Source organism: Trichomycterus rosablanca, chromosome 9, assembly GCF_030014385.1.
Source record: "Trichomycterus rosablanca isolate fTriRos1 chromosome 9, fTriRos1.hap1, whole genome shotgun sequence".
Classification (NCBI taxonomy): Eukaryota; Metazoa; Chordata; class Actinopteri; order Siluriformes; family Trichomycteridae; genus Trichomycterus; species Trichomycterus rosablanca.
In genome coordinates this window covers 30,232,592-30,251,953 of record NC_085996.1, presented here as the reverse complement: position 1 = coordinate 30,251,953, position 19,362 = coordinate 30,232,592, and the positions used below count along the sequence as shown (strand labels likewise).

General features: G+C 41.5%; 1 protein-coding gene across 1 annotated transcript in view; it reads right to left on the bottom strand.

Annotated features, from left to right (window-relative positions):
* Positions 1-19,338, bottom strand: part of brf1b (BRF1 RNA polymerase III transcription initiation factor subunit b) — a 133,418-nt gene extending 114,080 nt beyond the window's left edge. Inside the window, exons 1-7 of the mRNA XM_063002214.1 lie at positions 19,214-19,338; positions 18,154-18,243; positions 16,961-17,166; positions 15,435-15,515; positions 8,811-8,984; positions 4,226-4,257; positions 1,030-1,102 (exon numbers count right to left, since the gene is read on the bottom strand). Of these exons, the coding sequence (XP_062858284.1) occupies positions 1,030-1,102; positions 4,226-4,257; positions 8,811-8,984; positions 15,435-15,515; positions 16,961-17,144 (544 nt within the window). The 5' untranslated portion in view covers positions 17,145-17,166; positions 18,154-18,243; positions 19,214-19,338. The remainder of the gene's footprint in view (positions 1-1,029; positions 1,103-4,225; positions 4,258-8,810; positions 8,985-15,434; positions 15,516-16,960; positions 17,167-18,153; positions 18,244-19,213) is intronic.
* Positions 19,339-19,362: the final 24 nt, after the last annotated feature.

Sequence of the window (19,362 nt, the reverse complement as noted above, 5' to 3'; positions counted from 1 at the left end):
GGTATGTAGAGAAACAGATGAACTACAGTCAGTAATTGTAGAACTACAAAGTGCTTCTATATGGTAAGTGGAGCTGATAAAATGGACAGTGAGTGTAGAAACAAGAAGCTGGTCATAAAGTTATGCCTGTTCAGTGTATATATATATATATTATGTATGTGTGTGTGTGTGTGTGTGTGTGATAATTTACAGGTAGGTATATTCTGGTATGCTTAAAGGTAAAGCATCTGATTTCATTTCTTTTTTCATGTTTTACCACCACTGTATCCTGGTCAGGGTTGTCACTGGGCTCAGTACAGTGGCACACCTTAGACAGGATGCCAATCCGTCGTGGGACTTCAGCCATCTGTCCTTCTCAGACATAACGTCTGTATGTAGACACCGGACCTGCCGATAGCACTGCTGGGGATTTGAACCCTGGATCCTGGCAGTTATTGGCTACCGTAATTTAACTTTATGCCACCCAAGTGCCAGAAGCATCTGATTTGCAGCTAATGTGTGATCATCGAGGGAATGTTCTTTTATGGTTCCGTTACAGTAAACGTTTCCTTTTTGCTTGGAACATGGTGGGTTCGACAGTGATAATCTAGACACAATGCATGAACACACACATTTACTCACTCATACCCAGGGGCAATTTAGAGCAGCCAGTTCATCATCAGCAACAAAAAGAAAACATTCATAAGTCCATGACTAGGACCTTAGGAACCCTGTTGTTGTGCACCCCCACAGTCCCAGCAGTTCCACCATGCCTCAATCACTGCAAGATCAGTGATATAATTTCTATCTTATATCAGAAATTTCACAGAAACATGCTAGTCCATTTTGAAATGACCAATCAGAGCACATCATTAGTTTATGTGCTTTAGTGTGACATGATTAAGTAAATCCCATGATAACCTAGTTTCTCATGTTGAACTGTGAATGGTTTATTCATGTGTTTATGAATATCATAAACAAAATGGGTTTGTCTATTAGTATGACCTACAGTAGATAACAGTACATGTCTATAGATAAAAATGCCTTTACCAACAGCAGGAGCGTTGATGCAGAGCTCTCGGGCCAACAGCAGGAACGTCTTTCCCAAGATATACACGTTCACCTACAAACAAAATGCAGATAAGGCACATGCATGTCAATTTATACAGAGATTTTCAAAATCTAAGATATTTAAGATCATTATTATTTATCACCCTTATACAGTATTAGTAGGGCTGGCTCGATACCACTTTTTTATGTCCGATACCGATACCAATCCTCTCAAACAACTAAGCAGTAATAATACACGTCTCAATGCACCATGGTTAAACTAGCTATCTAAATAACAATGCTCAGACTGTGAAACAAATATTCTAAAGGAATAAAAACAGAACCTACAACATCACACTTATACAAAACTGCTCTTTTTATTTTCACTTTTACACACAGAACATTTAGCAAAATTTTTGGCTTTATTTAAGTTCGGGCTGTTGTTCACGTGACACATCTCGCTTTACGGCGTGTCGTCCAAATTGTCATGTCTACAATTGGACGATGTGGATGTCAATCAAACGCGATAGACCAATTAGAATTGATGCAGAGTTGAGATTTTCCGTTAAAGTTCGGTCACGTTTTTAGATTATTAAACCCTGCTGGATTTTGAAGAGGACATCTGTGGCTAAACGGGAAACGGTGTAGTTTGTTTTATTTCATAACACTAATGGATTAATTGTTGAGGATGTGAGAGATCTCCAAGCCGGGACAAGATCGGTTCTTTATCTCAGGTGAGCGATGTATCATTTATAAAGTGATTTTTATTGTGTTTAAACAGTGTTTTTAGATGTGGCAGTAGTAGATGATTTTTTAAAATGCTAAAAGTTTAAGTTGATCAGTGTGTTTTCATTTCTGAATGGCTGTTGCAGATGAGTTGTAGATCAGTGACACATGTTAATGATGTCATCAAGATGCACCTTGTTATGGCAGTTGCAGAGTGAGCTGGAAATAAATGGCACTCTGTTGGAACATACAGTATCTTCGTGTGTTATCTGCTTTACACACAAACAATGGCCTTATTTACATTAAGTGTTATTTACATTATGCAGCAGTATCGGATTGGATTACATGTTTTTTTCCTTCCGATATCCGATCCAGTGATTTGGGCCAATATCGGACCGATACCGATACAGAGTATCGGATCGGTGCCAGCCCTAAGTATTAGTTATGCTTAGTTTTTTATGTCATTGTTTACTGTTGATATAGTAGGATTTATAACATCACCAGTTTGTTCTTTCTCCTTATCTCTGGTTATGTACAGTTAAACCGTATGTTGAGATCACTTGAGAAAACCCAGTAATATACGGCGGTCAGGACCTCAGCAGTGGGTCAGTAGTTAGGTTGGCAGGCCCAGTGGGGTGTGGTGTACTTACGCTCGGGTGTGGCTGCACTTGCTTAGGATTCACAGCATATTTCAGCCTGGCTGTTACCCACCCCTTTAACACCCCTGCGTGGCAAGACCAGGTTCAAGGGGCCATACTCCTAGGACAGCTGGGAAAGTTAAAATAAGTGCAACACCAGCTGTGTGCCCCTGATATAACCCCCCCCCCCCCCCCCCCCCCCAACCAAGAAAATTCACACTAAATGCATTAGGCAAAGTGGTAACAAAATTTTTTAAAAACAAATATTCTACATAAAAATTTATTTTTATTTAGAACTTTTAAAAAAGCAGACAAGAGCTCAACTTGCCAAGTATGTGCTAGTAATAAGTGCATTAATGTGCAGCTCATATACTGTTTACTAGAATTGTTGTATTGTTAAACACACTTTTTTTTTTTAAATACCGTGTCCACTCACTGTCCACTCTATTAACCTCAACAACAAACTGGACTGGTCAGTTAACACTAACGCACTTTATAAAAAAGGTCAGAGTAGACTCTACCTACTCAGGAGACTGAGGTCATTTGGAGTGCGGGGGGCACTCCTGAGGACTTTCTTTGATACAGTGGTGGCATCAGCCATCTTTTACGGAGTGGTATGCTGGGGCAGCAGCATCTCTACAGCGGACAGGAAGAGACTGAACAAACTCATTAAGAGGGCCGGCTCTGTCCTGGGGAGCCCCCTAGACCCAGTGCAGGTGGTGGGAGACAGAAGGATGTTAGCCAAGCTGGCATCCATGCTGGAGAACGACTCCCCATGCATGAGACTCTGGCAGCACTGGGCAGCTCCTTCAGTGACAGGCTGCTTCACCCTAAATGTGGGAAGGAGCGGTACCGCAGGTCCTTCCTTCCTGCTGCTGTTAGATTATACAACCAGCACTGCTCCAGATAGATCACACACACACTTTAAATTATTATTCATTAAAATGTGCAATTTTTTCCCCATGTGTAACTATTACAATGTGCAATATTCTCACGTGCAGTTATTTGTAAATATTTTTATTTTTCTGACTTTTTATTATTATTGTTATACATTGTACTATTTTTATTTTTTATTTTTTTTATCGTCTATTTTTTGTACTGAGTGCTGTACTATCCCTTTGCTGCTGCAACAATGTGAATTTCCCCATTGTGGGACTAATAAAGGATTATCTTATCTTATCTTATCTTATCTTATCTTATCTTATCTTATTAGACACTCCTACTTAGTTGGTCCACCTTGTAGATGTAAAGTCAGAGACGATCGCTCATCTATTGCTGCTGTTTGAGTTGGTCATCTTCTAGACCTTCATCAGTGGTCACAGGACGCTGCCCACGGGGCGCTGTTGGCTGGATATTTTTGGTTGATGGACTATTCTCAGTCCAGCAGTGACAGTGAGGTGTTTAAAAACTCCATCAGCATTGCTGTGTTTTACCAGCACAACACACACTAACACACCACCACCATGTCAGTGTCACCAAATAATACCTGCTCTGTAGTGGTCCTGGGAGAGTCCTGACCATTGAAGAACAGCATGAAAGGGAGCTAACAAAGCATGCAGAGCAACACTGAAGAACTACAAAGTGCTCCTATATGGTAAGCTGATAAAATGGACAGTGAGTGTAGAAACAAGAACGTGGTTTTAATGTTATGGCTGATCAGTGTACATCAACGCATGTGTGCCACCAGCAAAACTTGATTTTGGCTACTGTTTAATCTTCTTGTGGCCCAGCTAAAAAAAAAAAACTGATCTAGTCATAAGCTGTTCGACCACAGCCCTGATTGTTGCCTGGTCTCTAATGTGCTTGTTAAAGGTGTAACAAAATGTGCCAACCTGTAAGAGATCACTCAGGTCCAGAAGCATGTCTGCCTGGGAGTTAAGGGAAAAATGTAAAGAAAAATGCCATGTTAATAATCAACACACAACCGAGCTAAAAAATATCAATGTTTTACTCCTAGGCGCCTTCATTAGAACATTGAAGTAATTAATGCAAATATCCATCGATTAACTCTGACGCAGTAATTACAATACTGGATTAGTTCGTGATTTAATGTGTTCCAAACTGGCCTGAGGGTAAAATCTGTGCCTGACAGATTCATGCTGTCCGTCTGCCACTACTCACCTAATCACACATGCTCACATACACCTGTGGCATGTCTCCATGGTGACTAAATGCCTTTTAAGTACATTAAAAGGAGATTAGAAGCACAGAAAGGGAAAGGCTAATCCCTTTTTATCAAGAAACAGTGAAGGCAATCAGTCCTAATTCCTTAATTATGATGCTGATCATGATAAGGATAAAAACTCTAGTGCAGCAGAGTTATTTAGTTTAAAAAAAAAATGAAACAATCTGCATAGTCTGAACAAACAAACGGGATGAACACTTAAATTGCCATCATGGCGTGCATTAAGAGCTGTAAGGCATAGTTGAAGTCGAGCCCATCTCCTGAATGAGCCCCTCCCAAACCCCAGGGGCAGCGACCACACCCTGGCATAAACGAATGAAGCTCTCCGCGGCAGTACAACAGCAGTGTAGGGACCAGGGTGGAACACAGACAGCAGGTATTGCGTGCGAGTATGTATGTGCGTGAGTTATGTAATGCTCAGCAGGTGTGCAGTGATAAAATAGAAGGCCTTGTCGTCATTGTAATACAAGTTCTGATAGGAAATATGGGAGGCTCTTGGTAAAAACAAGCAAAGCAGCTCTGCCCTAGAAAATGAAACGCTAGGCATTCATCCTGACAGGATGTCTTTTAAATGGATAAAAGGTCTTTACCTGATGTAGATAAACTAGGAGGCTATAGAAGGTACATGACTTCAAACTAAAGTTCAAACTAGTTTCAAACCATTCCTGAATAATTCCAGCCATACATACAGTATGGGGGATGTGCCCTTGTTGGGTTCTCCAGCTCCTTTAAAACTGTGTGTCTGTGTAGGAGCCTGACCGGTCGATAGCAAAGCTTGGATTAGAACTCAAGATCCCAGCAGTGGTGAACTAGAGTGTTAGACTGCTGCGTCACACAAGCGCCCAAATTGCATTTTTCAGATGTTTATAAATGATGTGGAGTTTTTCTCAATGTTTATTTCACTTTCCTTCATCCATTTACTCATTACCCGCTTTATCCTAATCAAGATAGTGTTGGGTCCCATGGTGGCTGAGTGGGTAGCACTGTCACCTCACAGCAAGAAGGTCCTGGGTTCGATCCCCAGATGGGGCGGTCCGGGTCCTTTCTGTGCAGAGTTTGCATGTTCTCCCCGTGTCCACGTGGGTTTCCTCCGGGTGCTCCGGTTTCCTCCCACAGTCCAAAAACATGCCACTGAAACACTGAATTGTCCTATAGATACCTAGCCTTGTATTGTAGTGCTGGTCCCAAGCCCGGATAAAATAGGGAGGGTTGTGTCAGGAAGGGCATCCGGCGTCAAAATTGTGCCAAATCAATGCGGATCATGATCCGCCGAGAGCCGACCCCACAACCGAACGGGACAAAGGCCGAGGAAGAAGAAGACCGTGTTGGGTCCAGTTTCACCAGAAAACACTGGGTGCAGGTAGGAATATTCTGGACAGGCTATCAGTCCATCTCAGGGCTTAGGCCACCCCATATCTAACATATCTAATCATGTCAGTGTAGATGTCCAGCCGACCGATAACACCACTGAGATTTAAACCCCAGATATCAATAGTGGTGGGCTAGCGTAATAGAGCGCTGCACCACCCAAATACCCACTTTTGAGTTTGTGTTCAGTTTAATCACTGGACCATTAGACCTGCTTTTACACTATATGAACAAAAGTATTGGGACACCCCTTCAAATTTTTGAATTCACACGTTTCAGCCACAACAATTGCAAAGAGGTGTAATAAATCATTATATAAAGGAAATTACATGCTTCTAACTTTGCAGCTACAGTTTAGGGAAGACCCTTTCCTGTTCCAGCATGACTGTGCCCCAGTGCACGAAGCAAGCTCTATGAAGACATGAAGAAAAGCTTGGTTTAAAGAAACTCTAGTGGCCAGCATGGAGCCCAGATCTCAGCTCCAATGAACAGCTATGGAATGAAGTATAACATCAGTTGAGGCTTTCTTGACCAACATCAGTGCCAAGCTATACAAATGCTCTTTTGACTGTTTGTTTGTTTATTAGGATTTTAACGTCATGTTTTACACCTTGGTTACAATTATGACAGGAACGGTAGTTACCCATTACACAAGGCTCATCAGTTCACAAGGTTATATCATACACAGTCATGGACAATTTTGTATCTCCAATTCACCTCACTCGGACCCGGACTGTTTTTGAAATGGCAAGTCCAACAAGCTTCAGGTCAGGTGTCCAAATATTTTTGTACATAGTGTATGTCTAAATAACATAATTATAAGCTGATGAGTAGATAAAGCCCAACAATTTGCAGTGCTGTGACCCAACCTGACTGGCAAATTAAATCATCTAACCAAACTAGAAAAACTGCCAGTAGCCTTTTAACACTACACCCTGTTATTAGTATAATGTTTACTACCAAATTCAGATTTAATAGCATTTCAGATCTAATAGATGTTCAGTATGTTTAACTTTCACAAATTCCGTCTGTTTTTAACATCCCCGCTGTGCACGGCTCACAGGACTGCCACGACTGAGAAGATTCCTCAGAGGAACGAGCTACAGTATGTGACTACAAATCAGCAGATGGGCTGTGCTGCCTGCTATATTCAGGACAGGCTTGTAGAATAATCACAGAGCTGTAGTAAACTTGTCTCCCAGCTCTCACTGGCTCATCATTATCAGACACTCAACAGTAAACCTTCTCAGCTCATTAAACCAATACTCCAGCATTTGTTTGTTTTTCTTTCCTGTCTCCATTCAGACACATTTTACTTTAATAAGAAAAGAACAGAAAATCTGTACCTCAGAAAATTCCTTAGGAAGGATGTCTAAGGGCAGGCATTATGTGTATTTATGTAACCAAGGACATTATTATTTCATTATTTTTCATCTTAATCAACCGCTTTCTTCTGGCCAATCAGAATTCACCAGGGCTGGCCGTAAGGCAGGAATACCCTGGATATGGCGCCAATCCATCAAAGTGCTGTGGCCACCCGCATACATAGCCAATCATGTATGTGTAGACACTCAGCTGGCCAACAACAGCACTGGGATTCAAACCCTGATCTCGAAGGTGGTGGGCTAGACTAATACACTGCTGTACCACCATCAGTGAAAATTGAAAGGGAACTTTGCGCTGCAGTGATTATTGTGTATTTATTTGGGAAGACAAATACAGCTAAATCAATTCAACTAAACGTTGGGTCGGAAAACTTATTGATCTCTTTACATAGATGGCATTTTATGTCATCCTATGCACACCCCTGAGAAGAAATCTGTCTAAATTTCTAGATACCTTAAAATGCTGCATACTAAAGGCGCTCAGGTGGCGCAGCGGTAAAATACGGTAGCACACCAGAGCTGACATTTCAAACTTGATGGTTCAAAACTCAGCTCTGCCATCCTACATGAACAACGATTGGCTGTTGTTTAAGAGCAGGGTGCTGAGGGGGACCTCATAACTGATGCAATTATGACCTCTGCTGAGTGATTGATGACACCTGGATATCGAGGGATAATGGGGATCAGGGTGTGTCTCTCTGTACACAAAGCTGATCCACATATGAACTCGCCACATGCAGGTGAAAAGAAGCAGTCGGATACTGCCCCAGTGTCGGAGGGGGCGTGTGTCAGTCTCGCTCTCCTCAATCAGCAGTGGGGATCAGCATCACTGGAGAGGAAGTGTAATGCAATTGGGTAATTGGATACGACTAGATTGGGAGGAAAATGCTGCCTATTCTAAGTGATGATCTGACTAAATAACGAGGGATCATTCAATGCTTCTTCAGCAGTGAAGGCAATCCCAGCATTCAGTGCGGCACAACTTTTCTCACAAAACATTACAAACATGGCGGACAAATGTGGAGCTCTTTTCAAATGTAAATACATTCTTATACATTTTTAATTTGTATTAATGTGTACAGTTTATAATGTATTTGCACATTTGGGCTTGTCAGTGACAGTGCCCAGGTGGTGCTATTATGCTAGGCCACCACCGCTGAGATCTGGGTTTGAATCTCCAAGGTACTATAGGCAAGGGTGGCCGTCTATACAGACATGATTGGCTATGTCTGAGATGCTGTGATGGACGAGAACATGCGATGGACAGGCACCCTGTCCAGTGTATTTATGCCTTGAGTCCAGTGTTTCCTGTGGAAATGGACCCTCCCCGACCCTGACCAAGATACATGAAAATGAATGAAATGTTCCTGTGAAACTGACTGCATGACCATGATGATAAAATTCTGCAAGTGAATCTCTGGTTTAGAAATGTAGGTGAAAGTGTATTTATTTTAGGAAACATTGTCTAAAGAAGGATACGAGGCGTGCCTTCTGTCCGACACACCAAGTAGAGGCAGGCTGCTATCACGTGAGCCATCTTGCGGCCTCTGGTCAGATGCTTGCTCACCACCATCTTAAAGAAATTGAAGGCCGTGTCGAGGCAGTGCTGGTTCAGCTGCAGCTGGCTACCCAGGCTGTGTATTTGTCGTTTCCCTAGAGACAGGACACATGCACGTACTAGGGTTTACACACACATACACACTGTAGGATGACTTCACATGCAGGTGATAGCTTTCCCAGTAGCACTGATGTCATGAGAACGCACATCCAGACAGGCTCCTGCCCAGGTTTGATGGGGGGTGGACACCGAGCTTCTCTGGGTAGAGCGACAGCTGTTTCAGTCCCCAGAGTTAGACCATCTGCAACATTGTCTCACTGTCTCGAAAACTCGCAGATACTCACCAGTTTGCTCATGCACACCGGGCTCTAAATAATATGACAGGTATGATAAATAAGGGCATGGTAAATCCAACAAAAAGGTCTGGAAAGAATTGGTTTATTGAAATCAGCACATAAAAGTACGCTGCACATTCTGCCCATTAATTCAATTAGCACACGGTTTATCTTATTAACCCGCAATTAGGTAAATGAAAGCAGTGTCAGCACATAAATAATCTGTACAGCCTGGCTTTTCACGCAAGCTCTGTGATGTACAGCTGTGGGGGGGCTGCATTTCTTCTTTTCTAATTTATCCGCTTATATATTTACTCGGACTAATCGGCAGAACACTTAACAGGTCCTACAGGGAGAACTTAAGGAAATACAAATAAATAGATTAAGTAAGAGTAATGGCACCCCAAAACCAGCTTCTTAATTAAACCAATTTTTCTGTCTGAGCGTGAAATGTCACAGAAGAGACATGCTGTGTCAAAAACAAAAATGGAGAAAAAGAAGTGGCTAATTCGAAAACAGATTACACACTTCTTTAAAAAAAATTACAAAATAAAACCTGAGGGAAAATTAACAACTCAGATGTGACAAATAATGACATTGGTATGGCATGTTTTGTTTTTCTTTTTTATGTGTTTTTTGCACTGACAGTCTAACCAGTGGTCATTATTGGATGATAATACTAATAATTAATTTATATAAGCAGAAAAAGAAGAGGCACTGAAGTTTTCAGTTGACCTTTTTATAAATGAAAGAGTCTCATGAAAAGACTGTGGGAAATAGTTCCAGAGTTTGGGGGAAGTCGAACTGAACGACCTGCCGCCCACAGATGCAAGTCTCGAATGTGGGACACCCAGAAGTCCAGAGCCAGAGGACCTAAGAGAACAGTAGGGACAGTAAGAATGAAGCATCATCATTGCTAAGCACAGGGTGAAGTTGTGCAGTATCACACAAGTGGCCTTAGTGACGGACTTGCGGCTTAAATGAAAGTGACGAATTAAAGATGACGCAGAGGTTTTTAATTACTTGGACAGGTTTAACAGGTACACCATCAACGATCATAGAAAGACTGGAAAAGTTAGAAACCAGAGCTTTGAGAGTAACAAGCAAAACATGTTATTTAACAAGTTGTTATTTAACCAGTATACCAGTATACATACACACACACACACATAAATATATATATAAAATGGCAAATAGGCAATTGTTGATCAATTCGTTACATTCAGAATTACATTTCCAACAAAATGATTGGATTAGTCCCCCCCTTTCATGCTGCTCTTCAATGGTCAGGACCCCCACAGGACCACTACAGAGCAGGTATTATTTAGGTGGTGGATCATTCTCAGCACTGCAGTGACACTGACATGGTGGTGGTGTGTTAGTGTGTGTTGTGCTGGTATGAGTGGATATGACACAGCAATGCTGCTGGAGTTTTTAAACACCTCACTGTCACTGCTGGACTGAGAATAGTCCACCAACCAAAAATATCCGGCCAACAGCGCCCCCTGGGCAGCGTCCTGTGACCACTGATGAAGGTCTAGAAGATGACCAACTCAAACAGCAGCAATAGATGAGCGATCGTCTCTGACTTTACGTCTACAAGGTGGGAGCCCTGACCATTGAAGAACAGGGTGAAAGCAGGCTAAAAAGTATGTAGAGAAATAGATGGACTACAGTCAGTAATTGTAGAACTACAAAGTGCTTCTATATGGTAAATACATATATATATATATATATATATATACATAATTATACAACAGTTAGTTCCAACCTTACAATCTGATCGGTTGAGAAGCGTTCTAGCCGTGCTGATATTCATGATAACAGCACAGTCTTTTCACACCACAACTGTATTACTCCGCTGACGCGTTGCCAGTAATGACAAGCTTCATGCACACAAACGGGCACGCAGGCGACACAGACTTTTTTCCCTGATCATGTTTTAAATCCGTTATCTGATATACAATCTAGCGCACTGTGTAGGGAACATAAATCAGTTGTCTAATATATTGTCTAGTGCACTATGTAGTGAACATGAACGCGTTATCTGATATACAATCTAGTGCACTGTGTAGGGAACATAACCAATTGTCTAATTCACTATCTATTGCACTATGTAGGGAACATAAATCCGTGATCTGATACACAATCTAGTGCACTATGTAGGGAACATTAATGTGTTTGCGAACAGTTAACTTAATAGCCCAGTTAGCAGCTCCTAAAAGTTCTGTTATCACCCATAGCCTTTGGTGTGTGTGAGAGGTTTTTTATTTTATTTTTTCCCTTCGGAGGTTCTTGCCTTTTTCTTTTTGTTGTTCTTACCTCCCCAAAATGAGTTTTTGCAACTTGGGATGTCTGCTTTGTAGTGTTAAACTTTACATTCGTTGTGGAACAACTTTTTGGTGGAAGGTATTGTCAATATTAAAGCTTGACATTACCTTTATTGTCGCCTTCGGCTCGTGCCTGCGACCAAATCACAGCCGTGATGTTATTCGCGATAACACACTCCCTCTCGTGTTCTATTGCTTATATATATATATATATATATATATATATATATATATATATATATATATATATATATATATATATATATATTGTATAAATAAAATTGTATACATAACGGGATAATATTAGTTTTTTTCCCTTGGTGTAACCTTGGTTTACAGCATTTAAGCATCTGTACTTGGTGGCAGAAGCACTAAAGCAGATATGGAATAGACAGAGACCAATGAAGCCTTGCAATCCACGTCTCTGTTCCCCAGCCTGATGTTGATGGGTTGCAGAGTGCAGCGGCGTGTCGACGAGCCAGAGACCAAAAATAACACTGAGAGCGTAATCCCTCTAATCTGGAGCCACTGTTTGCTGACCCTGTCCCTCCCACTTTTATAGTCTCTGGGCCTGCACGAGTAGTGAGTGGTTTTCATGCTGCACGTGCCACAGGATTAGAGAGGATAGCTGCTGCAGTGTGTGTGGGGGTAGCAGAAGGATTGCATTACCACAACAAAGTAGCTCTGCATTTTTGACAGGATCCCAGATTTCTCTCTGAGTTTGCTGGATGGGCTGTGCTATGTTTAGGCCTGGGCATAAATCTTAGCATCCTAATATTTGAACATTTTTATGCATAACCTTGATAGATGGATTCTCAGGTCTTTATTTGGATCACTATTTACTGCAGTTTATAACTGGTTATTCTCAAAGAAAACACGGAATTGGAGGGATATGGTGGCATGGATTCAAACCTAGAGTTCTGTTACAGTTTCTAAGAAATTTCAAACGTTCTTTTTACATCTCTGGGGTTTAATCAGAGTATAATCTGCTATTACAACTCCTGCAGAAAGTTAATTAAATACTCTTAAGTTGCCCATACATACAGTGTATCACAAAAGTGAGTACACCCCTCACATTTCTGCAAATATTTCATTATATCTTTTCATGGGACAACACTATAGACATGAAACTTGGATATAACTTAGAGTAGTCAGTGTACAACTTGTATAGCAGTGTAGATTTACTGTCTTCTGAAAATAACTCAACACACAGCCATTAATGTCTAAATGGCTGGCAACATAAGTGAGTACACCCCACAGTGAACATGTCCAAATTGTGCCCAAAGTGTCAATATTTTGTGTGACCACCATTATTATCCAGCACTGCCTTAACCCTCCTGGGCATGGAATTCACCAGAGCTGCACAGGTTGCTACTGGAATCCTCTTCCACTCCTCCATGATGACATCACGGAGCTGGTGGATGTTAGACACCTTGAACTCCTCCACCTTCCACTTGAGGATGCGCCACAGGTGCTCAATTGGGTTTAGTCCATCACCTTTACCTTCAGCTTCCTCAGCAAGGCAGTTGTCATCTTGGAGGTTGTGTTTGGGGTCGCTATCCTGTTGGAAAACTGCCATGAGGCCCAGTTTTCGAAGGGAGGGGATCATGCTCTGTTTCAGAATGTCACAGTACATGTTGGAATTCATGTTTCCCTCAATGAACTGCAGCTTCCCAATGCCAGCAACACTCATGCAGCCCAAGACCATGATGCTACCACCACCATGCTTGACTGTAGGCAAGATACAGTTGTCTTGGTACTTCTCACCAGGGCGCCGCCACACATGCTGGACACCATCTGAGCCAAACAAGTTTATCTTGGTCTCGTCAGACCACAGGGCATTCCAGTAATCCATGTTCTTGGACTGCTTGTCTTCAGCAAACTGTTTGCGGGCTTTCTTGTGCGTCAGCTTCCTTCTGGGATGACGACCATGCAGACCGAGTTGATGCAGTGTGCGGCGTATGGTCTGAGCACTGACAGGCTGACCTCCCACGTCTTCAACCTCTGCAGCTATGCTGGCAGCACTCATGTGTCTATTTTTTAAAGCCAACCTCTGGATATGACGCCGAACACGTGGACTCAACTTCTTTGGTCGACCCTGGCGAAGCCTGTTCCGAGTGGAACCTGTCCTGGAAAACCGCTGTATGACCTTGGCCACCATGCTGTAGCTCAGTTTCAGGGTGTTAGCAATCTTCTTATAGCCCAGGCCATCTTTGTGGAGAGCAACAATTCTATTTCTCACATCCTCAGAGAGTTCTTTGCCATGAGGTGCCATGTTGAATATCCAGTGGCCAGTATGAGAGAATTGTACCCAAAACACCAAATTTAACAGCCCTGCTCCCCATTTACACCTGGGACCTTGACACATGACACCAGGGAGGGACAACGACACATTTGGGCACAATTTGGACATGTTCACTGTGGGGTGTACTCACTTATGTTGCCAGCTATTTAGACATTAATGGCTGTGTGTTGAGTTATTTTCAGAAGACAGTAAATCTACACTGCTACACAAGTTGTACACTGACTACTCTAAGTTATATCCAAGTTTCATGTCTATAGTGTTGTCCCATGAAAAGATATAATGAAATATTTGCAGAAATGTGAGGGGTGTACTCACTTTTGTGATACACTGTATACATAAGTGTGTGATGCTCTGTGATGTATTGGTGCCCTAGTGTCTAGAGTCTAGTGTCTAGTATTGGTGACTAGAAAGTTCTTAATTTCAGGGTGCCACCAGACCCCCATCAACTCTGTTCGGGATAAAACTGTTACTGATGATTAATGAAAGCACAGGATGGATGCCCACTGACTTACATTATTTTCGTTTTCAGCAACTGCTTTACCTTGGTCAGGGTCATGAAGGGTCCAGTTCCACCAGAAAACACTGGGCACAAGGCAGAAACTCGCCCCTCGGACAAAGCCAATTATGTCTGTGTAGACCGGCCAGCCGATATCACTGCTGAGATTCAAACCCAGATCACACAGTCTAAATGTGCGCATATTAAGTCTAGATGCAAAACGCTCATTCATTTATCATCACTAACCTCTTTGTCCTGGGCCTGGCACCATCTGGAAATACAGGGTGCAATCTAGGAGTATATCCTGGGCAAGGTGCCAGTCCATCACCGGGCATTGCACACTCACCTATTCACTTATTTACTCCCTGGGGCAATTAAGAATACCTCTTGTATATTTTTAGGTGGCTGAAGGAAATTGCACAGACACCAGAAAAACATACCAAACTCCTCACAATCAGTTAACAGTGGCGAAGTTCAATCCAAGGTCTGCACAATGTGTGGCACCAAGGGTACCTGTGGTTATGTACAGACGAAATTAAAAAAATTACAAATTTTATTTTATTGTGCGTAACGCAGTAATGGTTGCACAGTGGGCAGCAGGCATTGTGGCTGCCACACAGCTTTTGGAGAGTCTGGTTTTCTTAAACCTCCCAGTGACAAACAGAACATTGAGTACCCTTGTGTGAGTAGATGGGTAGATGTGTGAGTGTCTGTTGACATTTTATGGAAGCCAGGATGTGTTCCTGGCTTGTAATGATAAAAAAATAGAAATAAATAAAATCACAGGGTATATATTACATGATTTATTTAATATGCTTTAATGCAGCATTATATGCTGTTCGCTTAAGTACCAGAAGCATAGAAATGCCTCATGGAAGACCATGACTGAGATGTTCATTAACCAGGTCAGTACACACTAATCTGCACACATCATTTATCACTGCACCAGGAAAAACTCCTCTATCAATGCGAAACTGCTAAACAAACTTGTCAACTGATGTATTCGACCTTCAGTGCAAATTCTCACCTATAGTCATTTCTGTCTCTGTAATAAGTGTAGGAAAGAAATGAATGCTCACCATTCTGCAGCGTTTGAGCCCGGGACTCCTTTCCAAGGCCTGTGTGAAATCCACTTCCCAGAACAGGGGCTTTTGCGAGACCTACAATGGAAAATTGCACAAAAACACATATAATGACCTGGAACAATTCAAGCCCTTTCAGAAGCAGAATCACCTGCTGAGTTGGCCATTAGTCAGTCTGCAAATTCTGGCAATCAGCAGTGTAACCCTGAGGGACCTAATTATTTTGTAGGTGAGCGTTAAGACTGCATAACGTCTTTTTAAAGGTTATTAAGGATTGCACTTGTTAACGTTGCATTGTTTTAACCAATGATTTCTTTCACAGTTGTGACTGAGGGGTTTGGTGCCCGGTTACTCCACCTGGTGGCTGCCAAGGGATCAAGACAAGATTTCAAATTATTACAACCCTGCCACCTAGCGGTTACTGAGCAAACCCGCAAACGTTTTAATATCTGAATGTCTCCAATAACAAAAAAGAAAGTGGAATTTACCATATGGGTTGTTCTCTAGGAACCCCTCGATATTTCTCAAATTAATATTACCAACTGAACTAAATGCAAGAAAATAGTAATATTTTGTAATGCTAATATTATAAACAAATACGTTACAAGTCAATGGCTGTGACTAATGCTTGTGTTCATGGATTAATAATATAGAATGACTTCATTTGTCATATATACATATATACATGTACAGTACAACAAAATTCGCTTTTTTCGCATATTTCAGTTGTCTGAAAGCTGGGGTCAGAGCGCAGGGTCAGCCATTGCACGGCGCCCCTGGAGCCGAGAGGGTTAAGGGCCTTGCTCAAGGACCCTGCAATGCAGAGCTGGGATTCAAACTCTCAACCTTTTAATTGATAGCCCAAAGTTCTAACCACTAGGCTACCACCGTCTTAATTTCCAGGGTATAATATCAACAGGGTCGTAATAAAAGAGCTGCAAGCAAAAGGCCCTTACTGACCGAGTTTGAAAAACACCACTTGGAAAACTCCCTAGCAGAATGCGGTGTGGTCTGATAAGATAAAAGTGAAAATGGTTCAGCTCCAATTCGAAGTGGTATATCAAACATGGTGGTAATAATCTAACATGGAATTCTGTTAAAAATGGACCCCAAGACCACTATTGTACCGAGTTATTTAAGACGATAAAAATATAAATAGGTTGTAACACAAAGATGAAACGAGGACAATAAATCCTTATTAATAGTTGACTTTTTAAAATCATTTTTACATCCCATTAAAAAAATAAAAAATAAAAATAGGCAGTGGTAGCTTAGCAGTTTAGGTACTGGACTAGTAATCATAAGGTTGCCAGGTCAAGTTCCATCACCACCAAGTATCCACTGTTGGGCCCCTGAGCAAGGTCTATAACCCTCAATTGCTCAAGTTCAATTTGATCCCAAATGTAAGTCTCTTTGGGTAAAAGTGTCTGCAAGAGCATTGTCAAGCACTTTAATATAGCTCTAGCTAAAGATGACCACATGTTAGCATTAGAAAGGCAGAGTAGCATAGAGAAGCAACATACCATCTGCAGAAACAAACTGGCCAATAGCGGACGCTCCTCCTCCACTGTTCTCCACAAATTGCACCTCAGACACGATGATGTTGTCCTCAAGCACAGAGCCGCAGGCCGTGCAGACAGCACTGCCACGCGCCTGGTCAATGTCTATATCCGCCCCTCCACAGTTCTTACACTGCCGAGAACTCATACTGACTCCTCGTGTGATAAACCTGAGGAGAAAACATGTATTTTCATTACAAAAAAAAGACAGTGTGAATCTGAAAAAAGTGAATCACAATCTCAATGTTACAGTGTCTCAATTATATTATGGATATAAATGGCTGCAGGCTCTAGGTTTAAGACATTTAAAAGACTATTATAATACTGATTAATGTATATATTTAACTGACTTCATCTGGTGACTTTTTGTGCCCCTATAAATAGGGCTAGTATAAATGCACCAATTAAAAAATTAAACAGTGGTCTCTTTGTCAAGTTTAAGAAGAATACCCAAACTGTCACCTTATGTTCAGGGTTAATTTTTCTGGACACTCAAATTGTAATCCAAAAACTACCAAAGAACAAAATAAAACTCTAACTCGAGAAAAATGCTAAATAGAAGCACTTTTCAGCTCTGACCCGAACTCCACAAGACATGTGAAAGAGTCCTGTGGTATCTGGTACCAGGGCATTACCAGCAGTTCTTTTAACTTCTGTACATTACAAGGTGGGTCATCCCACAGTCAATCCCAGAGCTGTCTCTTACATTTACATTATCAGCAATTAGCAGACGATTTTTATCCAAAGCGACTTACAGTACTTTGCTAATATACTGTCTAAGCGATCAAGGGTTAAGGGGCTTGCTCAAGGGCCCAACAGTGGCAACCTGGCAGTGCTGGGGATGGAACCAGCGATCTTTCAAATACTAGGCCAGTTCCTTAACCGCTAGACTACAACTGCCCTACTACAACCGTCTCTCCTGCACGATGATGTCTACATGCCATGCCGTTCACATGATTATAGACAAAAAAGGGTTTGTCTGACCTGTTTACCAGCTTCCAGTGCACTGATGCCCAGTTCTGATGCCTACATGCACGCTATAGGCACTTTCGACTTACACTGTTTGATGTTTGAGACACTGTGTGTTGTGACACATTGTCATCTTCTCATCAACAATGTTAAAATTAGCTACAACTGTTTAAACCAGATTGCCCTACCTATGGCATCAGTGAGTCTTGGCCACCCAATGACCGGTCAATGGTTCATGGCTTGTCCCTCTTCAGACCACAGTAGCTCCCTAGACAACCCTGTCTGGACAATAATGATTTGGCCCATATTAAAGCCACTCAAGTCTTATGGTTAGTAATATATTCTGCATTAAACATATGAATCACGGGTAACAATCATCAATCCAACATATGAGTGCATGTATGGTGACATGCACAACTGTCATAAAAGAGGTAACGCAGATTTTAAAGGGTGGTCCTAATGTTTTGGCTCATCGGTGTATCATTTAAGCAACATTTAAAAGCATATTAACGTATTTCATTTAAACATATTACCATATTAACGCATATAAAACATTTCACATCAAAATAAACCCGTTTTAGGGAATCGAAGTAATCAGATTTATAATACAAGCGAGGTTCGAACCAGATACCCTAAGCACCACCATTACACACGGAAAGAGCTCTAACCCGCTGAGCCACTATAATAACGCTGTTTCACTCTTACCGCGCTCTGTTAGCATATAGCTTAAACTATCGGCTATACAATTCACTACTTAAACGAACTCAGAGAATTAGAATATGGTTTATAATGAGATATTATGGCTTGTGTATGGTTTGTGTTTCTACTCGGTACTGTATTTGCTTTACTATAAACAATGTAAAGCAAATACTTTGGTAAGGGGGTCTAGCCACAGTTGAACCTAGAAATGATATCCTGTAAATAAAATAGTTGAATTATGTCCATCAAATATTACTTAAATGTAACTCCAACCTTTCACTAATATTTATTTTGCCTGTGTATCATTTTATTTCAAATACTAGCTAGGGCTGTTCAAGCCAAATACACCAGCTGCTGAATTCTCTAAGCGCCCTACTGTACTTGATAGTATGACAAAAAAGTACACCTGCACCTTTTATGGCATACTATTTAGTACACTAGTACGCTAGTACGCAGTCTGTAAAGTAACCTAGTACTACAGCTGTAGTGTTGCTACTAGTTAGCAAACAATACATTAAGAGATGCTCTAGTTGCTAATTAGCCACTCACCGGCCACGGAAGTAAACTCTACAAACCAATATCTTCGATAGACTTAATTAATAAGCAAGTTTTCCATCAAGGGTGTTCAATTTCAAGCGAATTCTGAATCAAATGTCAGCTAACTCCTTCAGCGTTTTGTTTCAGCACTGACAGAACAT